The 15,712-nt window shown below is 41.7% G+C and overlaps 1 protein-coding gene across 2 annotated transcripts; it reads left to right on the top strand.

Moving 5' to 3' along the window:
- On the top strand, positions 1 to 6,870 carry LOC117587823 (cGMP-dependent protein kinase 1). 2 transcript variants are annotated; one of them, XM_034278781.1, is made up of 10 exons: positions 1 to 1,608; positions 2,685 to 2,756; positions 3,093 to 3,965; positions 4,036 to 4,184; positions 4,286 to 4,569; positions 4,634 to 4,803; positions 4,856 to 5,094; positions 5,156 to 5,473; positions 5,533 to 5,764; positions 5,830 to 6,870. In XM_034278781.1, the coding sequence occupies exons 1-10, from the start codon at positions 1,504 to 1,506 to the stop codon at positions 6,343 to 6,345; spliced, it is 2,958 nt and encodes a 985-aa protein (XP_034134672.1). In that variant the 5' UTR covers positions 1 to 1,503; the 3' UTR covers positions 6,346 to 6,870. The 2 variants fall into 2 exon arrangements, with proteins under 2 accessions (XP_034134672.1, XP_034134673.1); XM_034278782.1 differs by having other exon boundaries at positions 6 to 1,608; positions 3,606 to 3,965.
- The last annotated feature ends 8,842 nt before the right edge of the window (positions 6,871 to 15,712 follow it).

The following is a 15,712-nucleotide window of genomic DNA, read 5'->3' as shown; positions in this document are numbered from 1 at the left end:
GCAAATTGTCAATTTAAATTGTCCACATTAAATTAGTCGAGTTATCAGCTTCCACAGCGGCAGGTGTACGGATCGGAACGGGGCCGTAATAAAAGCTCTTTTTTTTGAGCAGCCTTGAGGCTTGGGAATGAAGTGATTCAGAACTCCAAAAGGCATGGATCTGACCCAGCTGTCACCTCTGAGTGTTCAACTCGCTTGTTAATTATGCAATGAAACGCTCAAGTGTTTCCCTGCAAAACTAGAACCACACCAACAAGAGTGATAATAAAAATCAAATTGTGAGAATTAAATTAAACTCTTCCAAGTTCGGAATACTTTATTTGTGGAAAAATTCGAGTGTTTTAAAAACAAACCGCATACGGCAGGTGCCATTGAATCAAATACAGTTTTGAGCTCCTGAAAATACGCTCTGTACTTGTGAGATTACCATAAAAAGCCTATCGCTGGGCAAAGTGAACATTACGTGAAAACCAAGGACCATAGTTTACCCCGAAAAGCAAAAGCTTATCGCTAGACCTTGCTCGTTCAATTAGCCGAAATTCGAAACCAAACAAAAATCGGCTATAACTTCAGTCAATGCATTGAAGAAACCATTAAAGCAAGTGAAAACCAAGAGCAAGAAAAAGTCTGAGCTGATAAGAGCCAGCGAAATGTCAATAAATTAATATAAATGAGTGACTCGTGACTTGCGACAATTGCGAATCACTTCGAATCGGCCTCTCGACGAATCAAATTATAGCAAGGAAAGTGAAGTGAAATGGTTCCTTTTTCCTCTTTGATTTGGAATACGAGAATGTAAAATTACATAAAAAGCGCATAAAAGTTTGAACTCTCATTGCCAGCGAGTCTGTAGTCCCAGCAGAACAATGCTAACCCCCGGCGTTGTTTTCGATCGTTCGAGGCATTTGATCCAGAGCTTTTCAGCAAACAATGAAAACCCCCGCATAAATAGAAAACAATTAAGCATTTTAAACGATAAGAGAAGTGCGATAAAAGGCCAGCAAGCATACTGATTCATCGCTGAACAAACCGAGAACTGTGCGGAGAGACCAGCGGCGTCGGAGGAATGAACGAAAACAGAGAGAACAGAGAAAATTGGCAGCAACTCTCTCGCTCTCCCTCTCTCGCTCTCTCTGTTAGTAGTAATTACAGCAGCGCGGGTTGACGATTGACCAGTACGTTTTCTTGCACTTTGAAACTTTTCTTCCTCAAACAAATTTATCAGATACAAAGCAAGAGCGAGTTTCCTTTGTTTTTTGGGGCATTTGATAAGCCAGTGTTTAGATGCTTTGTGCTTTATTGTGCAATAAACAAACTAATAGTTTGCTGCTCCTTCGGGCTTAACATGACATTGAGAGAGTGTAAAACACCAAATAAGTGCTTAGTGCTCTTCCCTTTACAGACGTTAAATATACAGAAATTGTAAATAAAATAGTTACGCTAATAAACATAAATATACAACAACAACAACAACAACAAACATAATAAAAAGCAGCTGACAATATGGCCTGCTTTCCGCGCTTGTTCCATCATCGAAGTAAAAATAAATTTACGCCCGCCCAAGATGAGAACACCGACACGATACTCAACACACACGATAGCCCCGTGGTGAGTTTCTGCATTACACCATGCAGATCATGCTGATAAGCTTAATTCAATTCAACGGGAAGGTGGCAAGAAAAAGTGTGAAAAAGTGTACAACAAATTACTAAATACAATTTTGTGTTGCTCTGATTGTCGGAAATACTCCTTGAGCTCAGTTGAGCAACAACTAGGGTATTGAGGCGAGACCTTGCTCTTTACTTCTCTTATCATTTGTTGTGCTACCCATGACATTCCCTTTTCGAAATGGTTATCAAAATTAAACGGAAAATTAACGGAAGCTCAATATATGCACATATCTTCTCTTCTACCACTCAAAATATATGCACGAAAATGTCTTTCTTTTTTACACGAGTCTTCCACGAGTTGTCCACACGAAGCCACCGAAACTTATCAGGCGCCCACTTCAAATAAACTGAAAGCCTAAATATGTAGCTTGTTTTTTGTGCAATCTTAGCGTTTCGTCAACAAAAATATGAGAGCAAATAAGCAGATATAGACAGCGAGCCAAAATGTTGACAAAAAACGTAGCAAATGTCACATAAATATGCAGAGTCCGTAGCACGCGTGATTATCTATGGACACATCAGCAGCCTAACTTCTAACCATCTAAGACACCTGCGCGGGCTGTCGTGTTTTTTCTTAACGATGAAGATGAAAGTGAACGTGAGTTATTTTTAGTAACTCGTGGGCTTCAACAGTCGCAGAGTGGTGCCCGCTCCAACGACTTCAATTGCAGTCGGCCCGTGGTACCGTTATCAGAAAGCAAAAATGTTTTTGAGCTTCCGTGGGAAAAGGGAAAACATGTCAAAATGTCGCCGTTTAGGTCGATTAGCATATCAAGGCCAAGCCAACTTAAGATTTCAATGGCATATCGACAAGATAACAGATTAAGGTTGCAACTTCCTGTGGCAAAACGTTGAATAAATTTCGAGTAGTTTAAAGGCGACTCAAAATTGAATTAAATTTAGTTCAAAGTAATTATGCTCAGAAAATATACAGCTTGACGCCCGAACGTCATTTAATTAAACAGAAAAAAGGCCTCATGCATTGTGAATAAAAGTAGAGTTCTAATTTTACAGCAAATTGGTTTGTACATTCGGCGCGAGGAGAAACCGCTCTACACGCCCATCGTTACACCCAGCGCTAGTGAGGTGAGTTCAGTGCACACAACTGTGGCATTTTTCGCACTAGTTCGTCTAAATGTGCTTGTTTTTGTGACGCGCAACTAATATTTGCACGCATGTAACTGTTTCTTATACTTTCAAATCGACGCAACACTTGTAAACATGTACACACACACGCACACACACACACTGATGAAAACAAACCAAATACCCACCACGGCCACGGCCACACTCCAACACTCAACTCGAAAAAAAAAACAACAACAACAACGATAAACTTGTGCACCTTTCTTGTTTGTGTTGGTCAATGTTTGGCGGGGTGGTTCTTGCTTGCTTTTGCTCTCTTCGCACCTGTACCGTTAGGCCAAACTGCAACGGTTAAGATTGCAGACCGCAAACTCCTCCTCCTCGTCTGCCTCACCCAGCAGTCAACCACCACAGACGCTGGCCGAAAATGGCAATGCAAACAACACAAACAGCATGCAGCGGCAGCCAAAGAAGTTTCGCTCCAACAAGAGCAAGCTGCAGGCAAACAAAGGGAAGGAGAAGCAAAATGGCGAGACGCAGGCAGTGGCAGAGGGAGACGGAGACGGAGACGGAGACGTAGACTCTGTCAATGGCAATCCAATTAATGTCACACGTTCAAATTCAAAATTAAAACCAGTCAAAGAGCGACGACCCACAGCCCTGCCCACAGAGGCGCCCAATATCGAATTTGTTGATGCGGAGGAGGAGGAGAATGCAGATGGCGGTGCCTATGGTGATGATACCATGGATGGCAAGTCAGAACTCAAAGCGAATGAGAACGGCATAATTGATGAGGTCCCAACACCGTTATCGGAGGGAAATGTAAAGTTTTTCATTGGTCACACACAGGAACTAAGCCCAGAACCAAAAGATAATACTTTGTCCTGGCAGAGCAGCGACACCAACAACAACAACAGCAACCTGCCCCAAGAAGTTGGAGCCGGAGAGCTGCTAGCACCTACAATCAATGGCAGTAGCAGCACTGTGTCCCTCCATTGTCCCACAAAGAGCCACGCAGACAATCATCGTCGTCGCCGAGTATCCACCATGTCTGATATTCACATACCGCCCGCACCGCCGATGCCAACGGAGCTGTTGGTGCCTGGAACGCCGCTGCACTTGCGGAAGAAGCGCAGCGTCGAGTGTCAGCAGAATCAACAAACAGATGAGAAATTGGAGCTAGCCCCTTTGGAGGCTGCAAACAATCAAGTAAGTAATAAGGTTGGTTTCCAAGACGATTTGTCCATTTATTTACCTACCAAACACCCGAAACCGCAAGGAACAAATCCCAACACCCAAGCGCAGCTGTGATGGCGCGGAATCAGTGACCACAAAGGCGCATCGCGTGGAGGGTGGCCTGATCTATATACGACCGACTCATCCCATTCAAGGCGACATTGAAATTCAATCAATTACAAAAGACAAAGCGTAAGCAAAGCAGAAAACAAACAAACCAAAAATAATCATCGACTATTACCCAATCCCAATCCCAATCCCAATGCCAATGCCAATCGCAATCCGCATCGCAGCACACATAATCTCATCCACATGGCCATTGAGCGCAATGACTTCCTGAATAACCTCATGGACAAGGAGCGCAAGGAGATGGTTATCAATGCAATGGCGCCGGCCAGCTACAAAAAGGATAGTTACATCATACACGAGCACGAGGAAGGCTCCGAAATATATGTCTCTGCAGAGGGTCACTACGAGGTTATACGCGGGGGACAGCTTGTGGGCAACTTTGGACCGGCAACTGTATTTGGGGAGCTGGCAATACTCTACAATGCGCCCAGGCAGGCCACCATCAAGGGTAAATTGTGTACCTTAAAGTCTAATTCAGGAGTATGCCTCATCTTCCACCCTGTTCCCCCTAGCTGCCACCGATGCCCGAGTGTGGAAAATAGAACGTGAAACCTTTCGAACCATCATGCAAATCTCAGGCTCCAGGGAACGCGAGGAGAACCTGCAATTCCTTCGATCGGTTCCGTTTCTACAAGAGCTCGACAAGAGCTTGCTCAACAAAGTTGCTGATCTCCTGCAAAGGGTAATAGCCAGACACCTTTGCCATTAATTTATTAACAAAAATTGTTCGATAGAAATTCTATAAGACTGGCAGCTGCATTATACGCGAGGGCGAGATAGGAAACGAGTTCTATATCATTCGTTGCGGAACAGTAACCATCAAGAGGAGGGACGAGTCCAGCCAGGAACAAGTTGTGGCAATGCGAAAGCGAGGCGATTACTTTGGCGAACAGGCGCTCCTCAATGCGGACGTGCGGCAGGCCAGTGTCTATGCAGACGCACCAGGCACAGAGGTGCTCAAGCTGGACAGAGAGTGAGACACAGAGAGAGACACAGAAAGGGGCTCCAAATGAAATTTCCTTTACTTTAAACAGAGCTTTTATTAGCTATTTGGGCACCATTAAGCAACTGCGCGAGAGGCCGAATCAACGCGTCGAAACCCATGGTCGATTCAGTAACAAAAGTGTCGAATTCGATAACGAACATGCCCAAATTGCCATCTCTGAGCTGAAGAAAGTTGCCACACTGGGCGCTGGTGCCTTTGGACGCGTGGACCTGGTCGCCCATGGCCAGAAAACCTTTGCGCTGAAAATAATCAAGAAAATCGAGGTGGTCAAGCAGGATCAAATAGAGCACGTCTACAATGAGAAGAATGTGATGATCAAGTGCAGGAACTCTCCCTTCATAGTGCAGTGAGTGTTCGAGTATCTAATCAAGTCTTCTCTTTGCCAACATCTTTTTCTTTTTGTAGACTCTATCGCACATACCGGAATGACAAATATGTTTACTTTCTAATGGAAGCGTGCATGGGCGGTGATGTGTGGACAGTGATGTCGAAGCGGCAGTATTTTGATGAAAAGACCGCCAAGTTCATAGCCGGCTGTGTGGTCGAGGCTTTTGATTTCCTGCACTCGCATCATTTTATTTACAGGGACTTGAAGCCAGAGAACCTCATGCTGGGCACAGATGGTTACTGCAAATTGGTAATTGCAACCTTATCTATATTTGGGAATCAAAACTCATTAAATTACAAACAAATATTCCCCAGGTTGACTTTGGTTTTGCCAAATATGTTCGTCCAAATGAGAAGACAAACACCTTTGCCGGCACGCCTGAGTATGTGGCACCCGAGATTATTTTGGATCGTGGCCACGATCGATCCGTCGACTACTGGGCACTGGGCATTCTAATATACGAGCTGCTAGTGGGCAAAACGCCCTTTAGGGGCGTGAATCAAATAAAGATTTATCAGCAAATCCTCAGCGGCATCGATGTCATACACATGCCCACTCGAATCCCAAAATCCGCACAGCATTTGGTGCGTCATTTGTGCAAACAATTGCCGGCTGAACGTTTGGGCTATCAGCGCAAGGGAATTTCCGACATCAAGCGACACAGTTGGTTCGAAAGTTTGGACTGGCAGCGGCTGAAAAATAAACAACTGCCATCCCCGATAAAGCGACCCTTGAAAAGCTGGACAGACCTGCAATATTTTGGACCGTCTGGCGTGGAAAACGATTATGAACCACCGGAAGAATTAAGCGGTTGGGACATCGACTTTTAGTGCTTAGAAATAAAATATTTGTAAGTAGAATTATGGTAAATTTATGTTAAGTCAACTAATGTAAGTTGCATTTATATTTATACAAGTTTAAGTTACTGTTAGAACTGGCAACGTAAGTTACTTAAATATTACAAATATATTTGTAGCTACTTAAGCATTAGCCTAAACTTGCATTAATTTTGTAAAAACTTGGTTACGTTTTTTGCTGTAGCAGTGTAGCAGTTCATTCGTCACCTTATTTTTATTCGCGGAATCAATTAGATCAGCAAACTTTGTTCCCTTTGCTATCATCAGAACACAAACAAAGAAACTTTTAATTACGATTTGACGTCACTCAGTGCTGGTCGAACGGCGTCTAACAATAAAAGAAAATGTACATAGCTGTTCTCCATCGAAAGTCGCTACCAAAATGTGGCACATCCTTCTGCACATCAGTAGCTTCATTTCTTTAGCGATTTATATAATTTTTGGTCTTCAATAAAACAGATTTACGGCAGAGTAAAATGCCGAAACGTGCACGTCGAATACAGTTTATTAATCAATAATTTAACAGAAATGCTGAGGCTGCCAACTGGTCAACCAAGTGGGAGAAGGTGGAACCTTTTCTCTCCAGACATTCGCACTCATTTAACAATTTTACGCTTCGTTTAAGAAACGTAAGAGGGACCTTCTGAAGGGTTCGTTCTACGTTCTACCTCGCTCTTTGTTCACAGGAGCTGTGTGTTTTTTGTGGGTCCAACCATTCTGGGGAAATAAAAAAGCATTTTGCATGGCTTCCTTAGTTAACCTTTTCCTACAGTCCTACTCTCCCCACTTTTGGCTCGTCTCTTCGTTGTCAGATAAGTGCGCACAGTTTCCCATTTGAAATGATGACATTTCGTCTAACTTTGTCGACGCGGTGCTCAGTCGCATAGAAATGTTATTGCTGTCTAAGAAGTGGCATGGCACAGAAGCAAAATGAAACATTTTTCACATCCAAGAGGAGCGGCGGAAATTGCTAAAACGTTCTCGGGGCTCCCTTCATTCCGTTCGGCTTCTGGGTGCCACAAAATTAATATTGTGGCAACATTTTCTCACCATTATTTCTATTGATTTCCCCTACATACTCGCACATACTTGTTTCATTTTTCCTTGCAAAATATTATTATCAATTATCATTTATTATTGCGGGTCAGCTGTGACCCGTTTCGCTTGGTCGAACATGTTTTATTTTCCACTGCAAACATTTCCGTGGAGCTGTTTTCATTATGTTTGCAACATAAGTAGCGAAGGCTTACAACTATTTTGTATATTGAAGTCCATGAATGAAACATAGCATTTTTTGTAATACAAAATCTCAGTCAGGCAGAAAAAAACAAACTCAAATACTTAATATATGCATGGCCAAAGCTGCTGAACAATTTTCCATTGCCTTTACATGCGTATCCGCACTTGTGGAAAGGCCTTTAGGGTCTCGACCGTCCCGTCCCGTCCCGTCCCGTCCCGTCCCGTCCCATCCCGTTCGATACAAATGCAAATTATATTCCGGGCTTGTAGGCAAACTCTAAACTAAAATTACACCCTAATCAATGGGACTATTGTTTACTTTCTCCTTACAGAACCTTACGGCACGAAAAGGCCAAAACATTGCCCCATATCCAGGGGCAACCGAGAAATTACATATCGTTCTGGGGCTGGGCTGGCGCTTCCAAGAAGAGGTCCAGGTCCAAAACTCTATATATAGTTCCATAAAGAATAGTTCAAGGAGTGCGGCTGCAGCAGGACTCAACACTGAATCAGTATCTGCAAAACAAATCACTGCTGCCCTTGCCCGTGTGCAGCAGCAAACATTTCCCAAATGCGACTCACAGCACCTCGGATCACCCTGGGTACAGTTTAAATTGGAGAGAGTTCAATCACGATTTGCACAAGGTCTGAGCCAGTCTCCACGGGAACAATCCCCCTCAAATAAGCAATCATACGAATGGCCACAAGAAGCCCTAGGAACAGGCTTCCACATCAGTAACAAGAACAGCAATTATAAACAAGAAGGGGGGTGGCATGTCCGGTGTACCACTCCCACTTGGCAGGACAATATAATAAGCTTCGGTCGAAAAAATCTGTTGACAATATTCACAATTTTGTTTGTGGCTTGGTCCTAAAACTAGAACTTGACTAAAAGTTTATTTTTTATGCTGGGCAAAAAGTTAAATTTGCATATTTTTTGTCCGGCTTGTCCCTTTTGCTGATGTTTTTTTCTGTTAGCCAATTTGTGGCCGATGGTTAGGGGCTTGCCGCTTGCCGCATAAACACTTCTGCGTTGAATACTATGAATAATCAATGAGCTCCGTCTGCCAAGTAGCCAAGTGGCCTGCATGCATGCACACTTTTGGGAGCAGCTCTTAGGGAAAATAGGTCTATGCCATAGACCACGTAAGCCTGGGCTCTTGTGTAATATTTATTAGGGACTAAGGAGTCTTTCTCAAAAGAAAAACTGTCACTGGCAGCCATCAAAATGCAGACAAATGGTAAGCACAAGTGTATACATATGTACATATTTATGTACATTGTGTTTACATTTATTCAACCAAGTCGCATAACCACATGCTGCTCTTGTTGGAATCAAATTATGTAATTTTCATGAGCCACACAAGTATGGGGATGCAAATATTTGCTAGGCTCAAACATTTAATGAGCTCCATCGACAACGCTAACCTTTTTGCCACTCGACCAATTCAAAGAAAGCAACAACAATGAGGTGGAGAGGCGAAAAGGTCGTTAGATTGTTAACAAGTTCATAAAAAGACTCGGGAATACATGCATAGGCGAACATAGGCGGTGCAAGGTGTACCTACTTACAAGGTGACGTCTGCACCACAGGGAGTCTCTTTCTAGCGCTTGTCTCTCTCAGCGTGGTGAATAAGTTATTGGTAGTCGCGCAGCGGAGAACGTCACCTTGTTGGTAATTGCACCATGGGCCAGAGCATGGTGTATGCCTAAATACCACACGACGCGTCTCGCTGCGTATTTACAGAGCACTTTTTCCGTTTTTCGAGTAGCAACAGCAACAACAAAAATGCAAACAAGCAAGTAGCAGAGAGCAGAGAGCAGAGGACAGAGAAGAAGCGTGGAGAGTGAAGAGTGAAGAGTGAAGAGTGCAGAGCAGAGGGAATTTCAGGAAGTTCAGAGCGTCTATGAATACCGTTATAAGCATGAGTGTATGCACAACAACTGAAAGGGGCACGAAGAGCTCCTGCGGTTGTTTGCATTAAGCAATTGATGTTTATTGTTGCTTCTGGCGGTGCGAGTCAGCTCACAGCCGTAGTTGGCATGAATGACTTAGTTTTTGCTCTGTGCTGGAAGTACTTTAACTCATATTGCGACATCTGCATGTGTAGTTTAATATTTTCATATTCCTTTGTAATATTTGTATGTGTCTGCTTTAATTGCTTGAAGTCACATAATTCACTCATATGAATCCAAACAAGGAGACAACCAAACAACCAAATAAATTGAAATTATGCTGGTGGAAAACCATAAATTGACTTTGGATCAACAAAAAAAAAACAAAAAAAGGAAACAAAAGTTTCTTGCGAGGAGGATAAGTTTGTAAGTTTTACGGTTTGGCCGCTTTGATCTACCGCATTAATATTTTATTTGGGTGTGTATGCTCTGCGCTCTGCGCAGACATCTGACGTGACTGCGCGCTGGTACGGGCATATCTTTGCAAATTGTCCTGTCAACAAAAAGAAAGCCAAGGAACCGAAAATGAAACAAAGTTTATCACTTTCCAGCCCGGGACCCGACCCGCAGATGTCAAGTAAACTCAGCTGCATTGAAGCGTGCAAAAGTGGTGGCTTTTTACGTCCTCTTTTCGTACATTTAATAATTTCAGTTCTCCATTCAGCTGTATAAATCATTTTGAACATTTTCCGCATTGATGATTTAATTGGGTATTCGCAAGATTGGTATTTGAACTATCCCGACTTATCGTCTCTATTGGTCTTGTTTACAAATGAAACGAATGAAAATTTCTATGGGCCAAATCCCCCTGCTTGCGGTTTCAATTGTATTCATTTATTAGCATGCCATAAAGAATTTGTATGTCGAGTGTTTTATTCCTTCATTATTTTGTCGTTTTGTTCCCTGACATTTTGTAACATTTGAACTACTCACTGAACTGTGTTTCATTTAGATCCGTAATTATCTAATTGCGTTTCTGCCATAACGCATTTTAGGAGATGTGTCATTGCTCAAGCGAAAATTATCGACCTCTTTCCGGGTATTTTCGTAACAAATAAGACAAAAAAAACAACAACAACATCGCCTGCGCAACGTAAAGCATTGCCTTTTGTCGAAATCATGATTTTTTTACTGCCAAAGTTTTCACAGCCTCAAAATAATTTATTAGCGAAATCAGCCAAATGTAAAACCCCCGAACAAAAGCAGGCACAATCATAACCACATTGCTGGCCCGAAATGCAAAGAGGAAATTTCAATTTTCTTCTCTCTTCTATTCAGGACTAAGCTGCCCGAAATGTAACCGCATACCAGTAAGTGGGAGCATAATTTGTGCTTTTTAATTACACATCGGGGCAATAGCAAGTAAATGTATCCGAAAATTACCTTTAAAATTCTGCTGGAAGGTTTTAGGTTCAATGAAGGCAACGCACAAAATATATTAGTAGGTTTGCTGCTGCTCAATCAAGTGCTGACCCCGCAAAACTCCTTCGACCTTTGAGTAAAGTTTTGTGAAACATTTTGCCTTCGCGCTGCCACTTTTAGCCTTTCGTACAGGGTCGTTGGCCATCTGCCCAGTTGTTTGCTTTTACGGCGGTAATTTGTTGCTACACGTGGTCTCCATTGCTTTTAGCTCTCCTGGCTGTTAACTGGGACGCATCATTAGTCGAGAGCCGCTGATTTCCCGTCTACCTTTTGGCTAGCGATTCATTATTAATTGGGCACCACGAACCGTTTTCCGCCCATTTGCTTTACAAGTTTTTGCATTGAAACTTTCTTTCTTTCATTGGGGCAGAGTTTTTCAATTATTAACACTTGTTTATAATTCAATGTTTAGGCTTTACCTTTGCGGTAGCCATAAATGTTGAATAAATATTTTCAATTGAATTAAATGTACCTTGTACAGGGCGAGGGGAAGTGAGTGAAGGGTTTAACGAATGCTGTTATTTAATACAGAATTAAAACTGTATAAAAAATACACATAATTAATTCATACAATTAATTATAGCGCCTTGCCATGAAGCGGCATTTAAGGTTCTTTTTAAACTGATTTTTATTTCTGTGCAGCGGCTCAAGGCGCATTGTGTTGCTCTCTTCCTGCAAAACATACATTATATATGGATTCTAAACTGATGACAGCACGGTCCATAAGCGAAATCATCCAAGCCATTTATCAAAAATAATAGCTCAGCAGATAACCGCAAAAACTGCTACAAAAAACACACAGACCATCTATGGCAAATGCAAATACCAAAAAAAATGGTAAACTATCTTGGGCCATGGGCGAAAAGGAAGTTGTTTTCTTTCGATGCTTTCCATGTACTCGAAAATATGAACTTCCAGGAGTCTTGGTGTCCGTGCCACAAAATGCGATTACTTATAAATATTGACTAGGTATTTGCGGATTGTTCTTTTAAAAACAACTGCTATGATTTTCTCTGCAGAGGACTTTATCACAGGGTGTGCACATTTTAACCCAGTTACGGGCTACATAATCGCTACTCTGTACGAATGTGATAAGAATTAAACCAAAACGAACATAGTTCGGGGCATTTTAAGCAGCTTAACCATTTATTTCATATAAAAACAAACGAGAATGAAACACATTTTTGCTCGACTAAGCTGTGGCTTAATTTCTCCCTTGGTGCTCGATGCACACAATGGCTTGCTGCTCGACTCCTCAATGATGCAAACTATTTTTTAACGACGAAATCCTCGAGGAATACTCAACCAATGTTAATGCACAGGTATAATGGAAATTGATTTCCTCGCAAGTTGTTGTTGACTCCTCCAATGACACCCAACCAAAGTCACACCAAGCCTTACTTGTTTTTATCCAGACGTGAAATGTTTATTAATAACTGGGAAAACTTAAACAGAAAACTACGAGTAAAGTTCAATAACAGTCCCATCCGTATGCCTGAGATACTTGTACCAAATAGCTTCACTTATTGTTTTTGTGCTTTGCCTTAGAAGGAACGCCTACCATAGGCCATTCAGTTAATGTATCAAATGGCTCATCAACGTGCTTGTGGGTTGCTCCACGTTTTTTTTCATCATTACATAATTTGTCATTTTCTTATCGACTGATTAAAGGCTTTCTAGGTCAAAACAAAACTATTTCCAACTAAGATTGAAGCCATGAATAATGGTATTTAGCTTCGGGTTTGGTTTTCCCATTTACTACGGGACATGGACTCTGGTTTGCCATGTCGCACCTTGTCGGACATCGGGAGCATGCTGGAAAACTACTTTCATGTTTCTTTCGAGAGAGAGAGAGGAAGCAAATTTCATAGCCCTGCTGGTCATTGCCTTGAAAGCCAGGCAAAAAACTTTCTAAATGGAAACTGCAATTGCCAATGTAACCGGAGTTTTGAAGCTCTTCTTAGGTGATGTCATAAGCAGTCAACTCACAGCTTTGCCGTTCTTGTCATATTTGTGAGAAGCTTGTCTAACTTGCCCTGAAAAGTTGTACAAAACTAAAGGAAGAAGGGTCCGCACATAAAGATAAATACATACACAAGTACATATGTTCTTAGACACGTTTAAAGAATATTCTCCAAATATATACACATTCGGAAATAATTATTTCTGAGTTATTCATGGCGTGTGCTTCATTTGGTCTTTAATTAAAATGTATGCACATTGAATATTGAACATTGATTACATTTTTGCAAATAAAATCAGTGTGTAAGGCTCCTGGTACTGTTTGTTTTATTCTTTCGGATGACACCAACAAAATAGAAACCAAAGCAAAAGCCAACGAAATAAACTTCCAGGCGCAAAGCCTTGACAAATCCGTTGTATTGGCTTTTGCGGGCATCCTGCAAAGATAAATCTTTATTGCCTCATTTTGCTTGAAGCCGATTCCAAGTTGATACCCTGCCGAAGGATGCTGGAATATCATCTAAAAATGCACAATGCTCTGAAGAGAGCATTCAGTTGTGGGTGTTCAAAAGCCTAGAGTTGACTTCCTGATGATTATATTTATTTTAACATTTTTTCATTTCCTCTTTTATTATGTTTGCCGGCCTCAATGATCTTTTGCGGAACTGCCAAAAAGACAACGACTCAAAGCAATGAAATCAATGCCAACAACAATGGCAACCATTGAAAATTCCAAATGGTTTAACTTTTCACTACAATTGTTAATTCTTTAAAAAGCCCAAGAGCAGAGATTAAGCAAATAAGAAAATATTAATTACAATTTGTTTTACCTCTTACAGTGCGTGGATTTGCGATGTATTCCATGGCGTTCAGTGAGAACTTCCTTGTTTAAGCTTCACTTTTAAATCATTTTCTTTGTCTACCGCGTTACTGATTCGAATAACATCACTGTATTAATACTTTAAATTTCAGGTGTAACAGATGAATCATAAATTGTTGCATGAGTAAAACTTAAACTTGAAAATTGCTCAAATTCCATGTGGTTTAGTGTGGAGAGTTCCCATCCATTCATAGAGTCTTATTCTTCTTTTCTGTGTTTAAAAATCAGTAATGCACACACAAACCAAAAACTGTTGGTTCAAAACTTTCGAGTAGAAAAAAGTTGCAATAAAAACTAACAAACATAAAAATGTTCTAAAAACTGTCTACAAAATGAGCACAAACATATGCATGTAAAACGATGTATTGTTGCGACTGGCAGCTTGTTAATAGAAAACAAAAAACAAGTGAACGAAAACAGAGCAAGAGCTAGGAAATGCCACGGTGGATTTTAAAGCCTGCCCCGCACGGAACGTGCAAGCCACTGATGTACAAACAATAAAGTTCAAGGATATTCAAGCACGAATACACACACATTTGCGGCATATATGTACACATTTAAATAAATACATGCACACATATGTGTTAGAGTGGAGTCTGTTTCATGGTTTTGTGGTAGCAGAAGGCATACGATGATGGGTCAAGTCGCTCTGTGTTGACTTTGGGGAGCCCAGTTAATGGAATTCTGTGCAGCGCCGCGCCGCGCCGCGCCGCCCCAAGTGTTTGCTCTCAGCCATTTGGCAAATTTTAATAATGCTAATGTGAGGTACAAGCACCACTCACAACTGCCAACACACTTGCAGGTAAAGGGCTAAAGGATTTCTTTGACTATGATTTCAAATGATTTTACGAGACACAACAAGCACGTATCATTACCAGCACAAAACACTGCTGCCTACTGGTCACTGCTCACTGACATTCAAGTTAAGCAAAAACCAAACATTATTTAGTTACACGAACGGCGAGGCGTTAGAGGAGAGATAACTTAGTCACAGCTAGACCCACATTTCGACACAATTTATTTGTATTTCTAATTTGTTCTGGGAACGTATAGCCTGCAGTTATCACTGCATCACTCTGGCAGCAGGAAATTACGCTGTACGCTGTTAATTCGAAAGAGGCGCAAAAAAGACGCGTCGTGAAAGGAATTATGGTTTCTGAGAGGAGAAGAATTTACAATCCGCAGGACGACCGCACGTATGGGCAGACACCGAACTTTTGAGGGTAGCCTCAATGAAAAAGCGCAACAGCATCCCGATTCGCTAAACAGGGTTGTACTAAGCTACGAACTGAAACGATTGCTGACGACTCATGCCGAACATCTCTTCGGCTGAATGCTGTATAGAGAACATTCGCTTGCTCTCTCTCTCTCTCTATCTCTCTCTCTCTGATGTGCAGATTCAGCGGCCAGAACTATGTTACAGATTTGATGCTCAGTTATGCTCGTTCAGTAGGTCAGCCATCTAACAAGTAAAATGTGGCGCACATGTGTGCTGTGTGGACGCCTCTTGGCCCACACTGCATGTGGCATTGCCATTGCCGGCTTTGTGGATTACTTTTTGATTCAATTTTTGATTTTATTCGTCCATGTATCTGCATACATTCGTTACATTGATTGAACTGTGCTAATTTTCACTCACTGTTAGTTTGTTGTTGCATATTTTATTATTCTTCTGGCTGGTGAAACGCTCCTAAACATTATTCAATGTTTGAGCTTCCCAGAGCAAGTCGCGGTAACTGGACAATGGAACCTCCACTAAGGTCCAGCAACTTGAACGTAAACTTTGAACAATATGATAAGCTGGTAATGGATTTGTGTTGGCATGACGTGTGGGTACTTCCAAGGCAAACAAACAGTAAAAAGCTATGACGGGGTAAACAG

This window comes from Drosophila guanche, unplaced genomic scaffold (genome assembly GCF_900245975.1).
Source record: "Drosophila guanche unplaced genomic scaffold, DGUA_6, whole genome shotgun sequence".
In the NCBI taxonomy this organism is placed as follows: domain Eukaryota; kingdom Metazoa; phylum Arthropoda; class Insecta; order Diptera; family Drosophilidae; genus Drosophila; species Drosophila guanche.
The sequence above is the reverse complement of the archived record's forward strand: the minus strand, read 5'-3'. Positions and strand labels throughout refer to the sequence as shown.

Excerpts from the sequence above, each read along its gene's own strand:
- LOC117587823 (XM_034278781.1), top strand. The coding sequence starts at position 1,504 with ATGGCCTGCTTTCCGCGCTTGTTCCATCATCGAAGTAAAAATAAATTT. Across the intron at positions 2,757-3,092 it reads TTACACCCAGCGCTAGTGAG|GCCAAACTGCAACGGTTAAG; the intron begins GTGAGTTCAGTG and ends CTGTACCGTTAG. Across the intron at positions 4,804-4,855 it reads TTGCTGATCTCCTGCAAAGG|AAATTCTATAAGACTGGCAG; the intron begins GTAATAGCCAGA and ends ATTGTTCGATAG.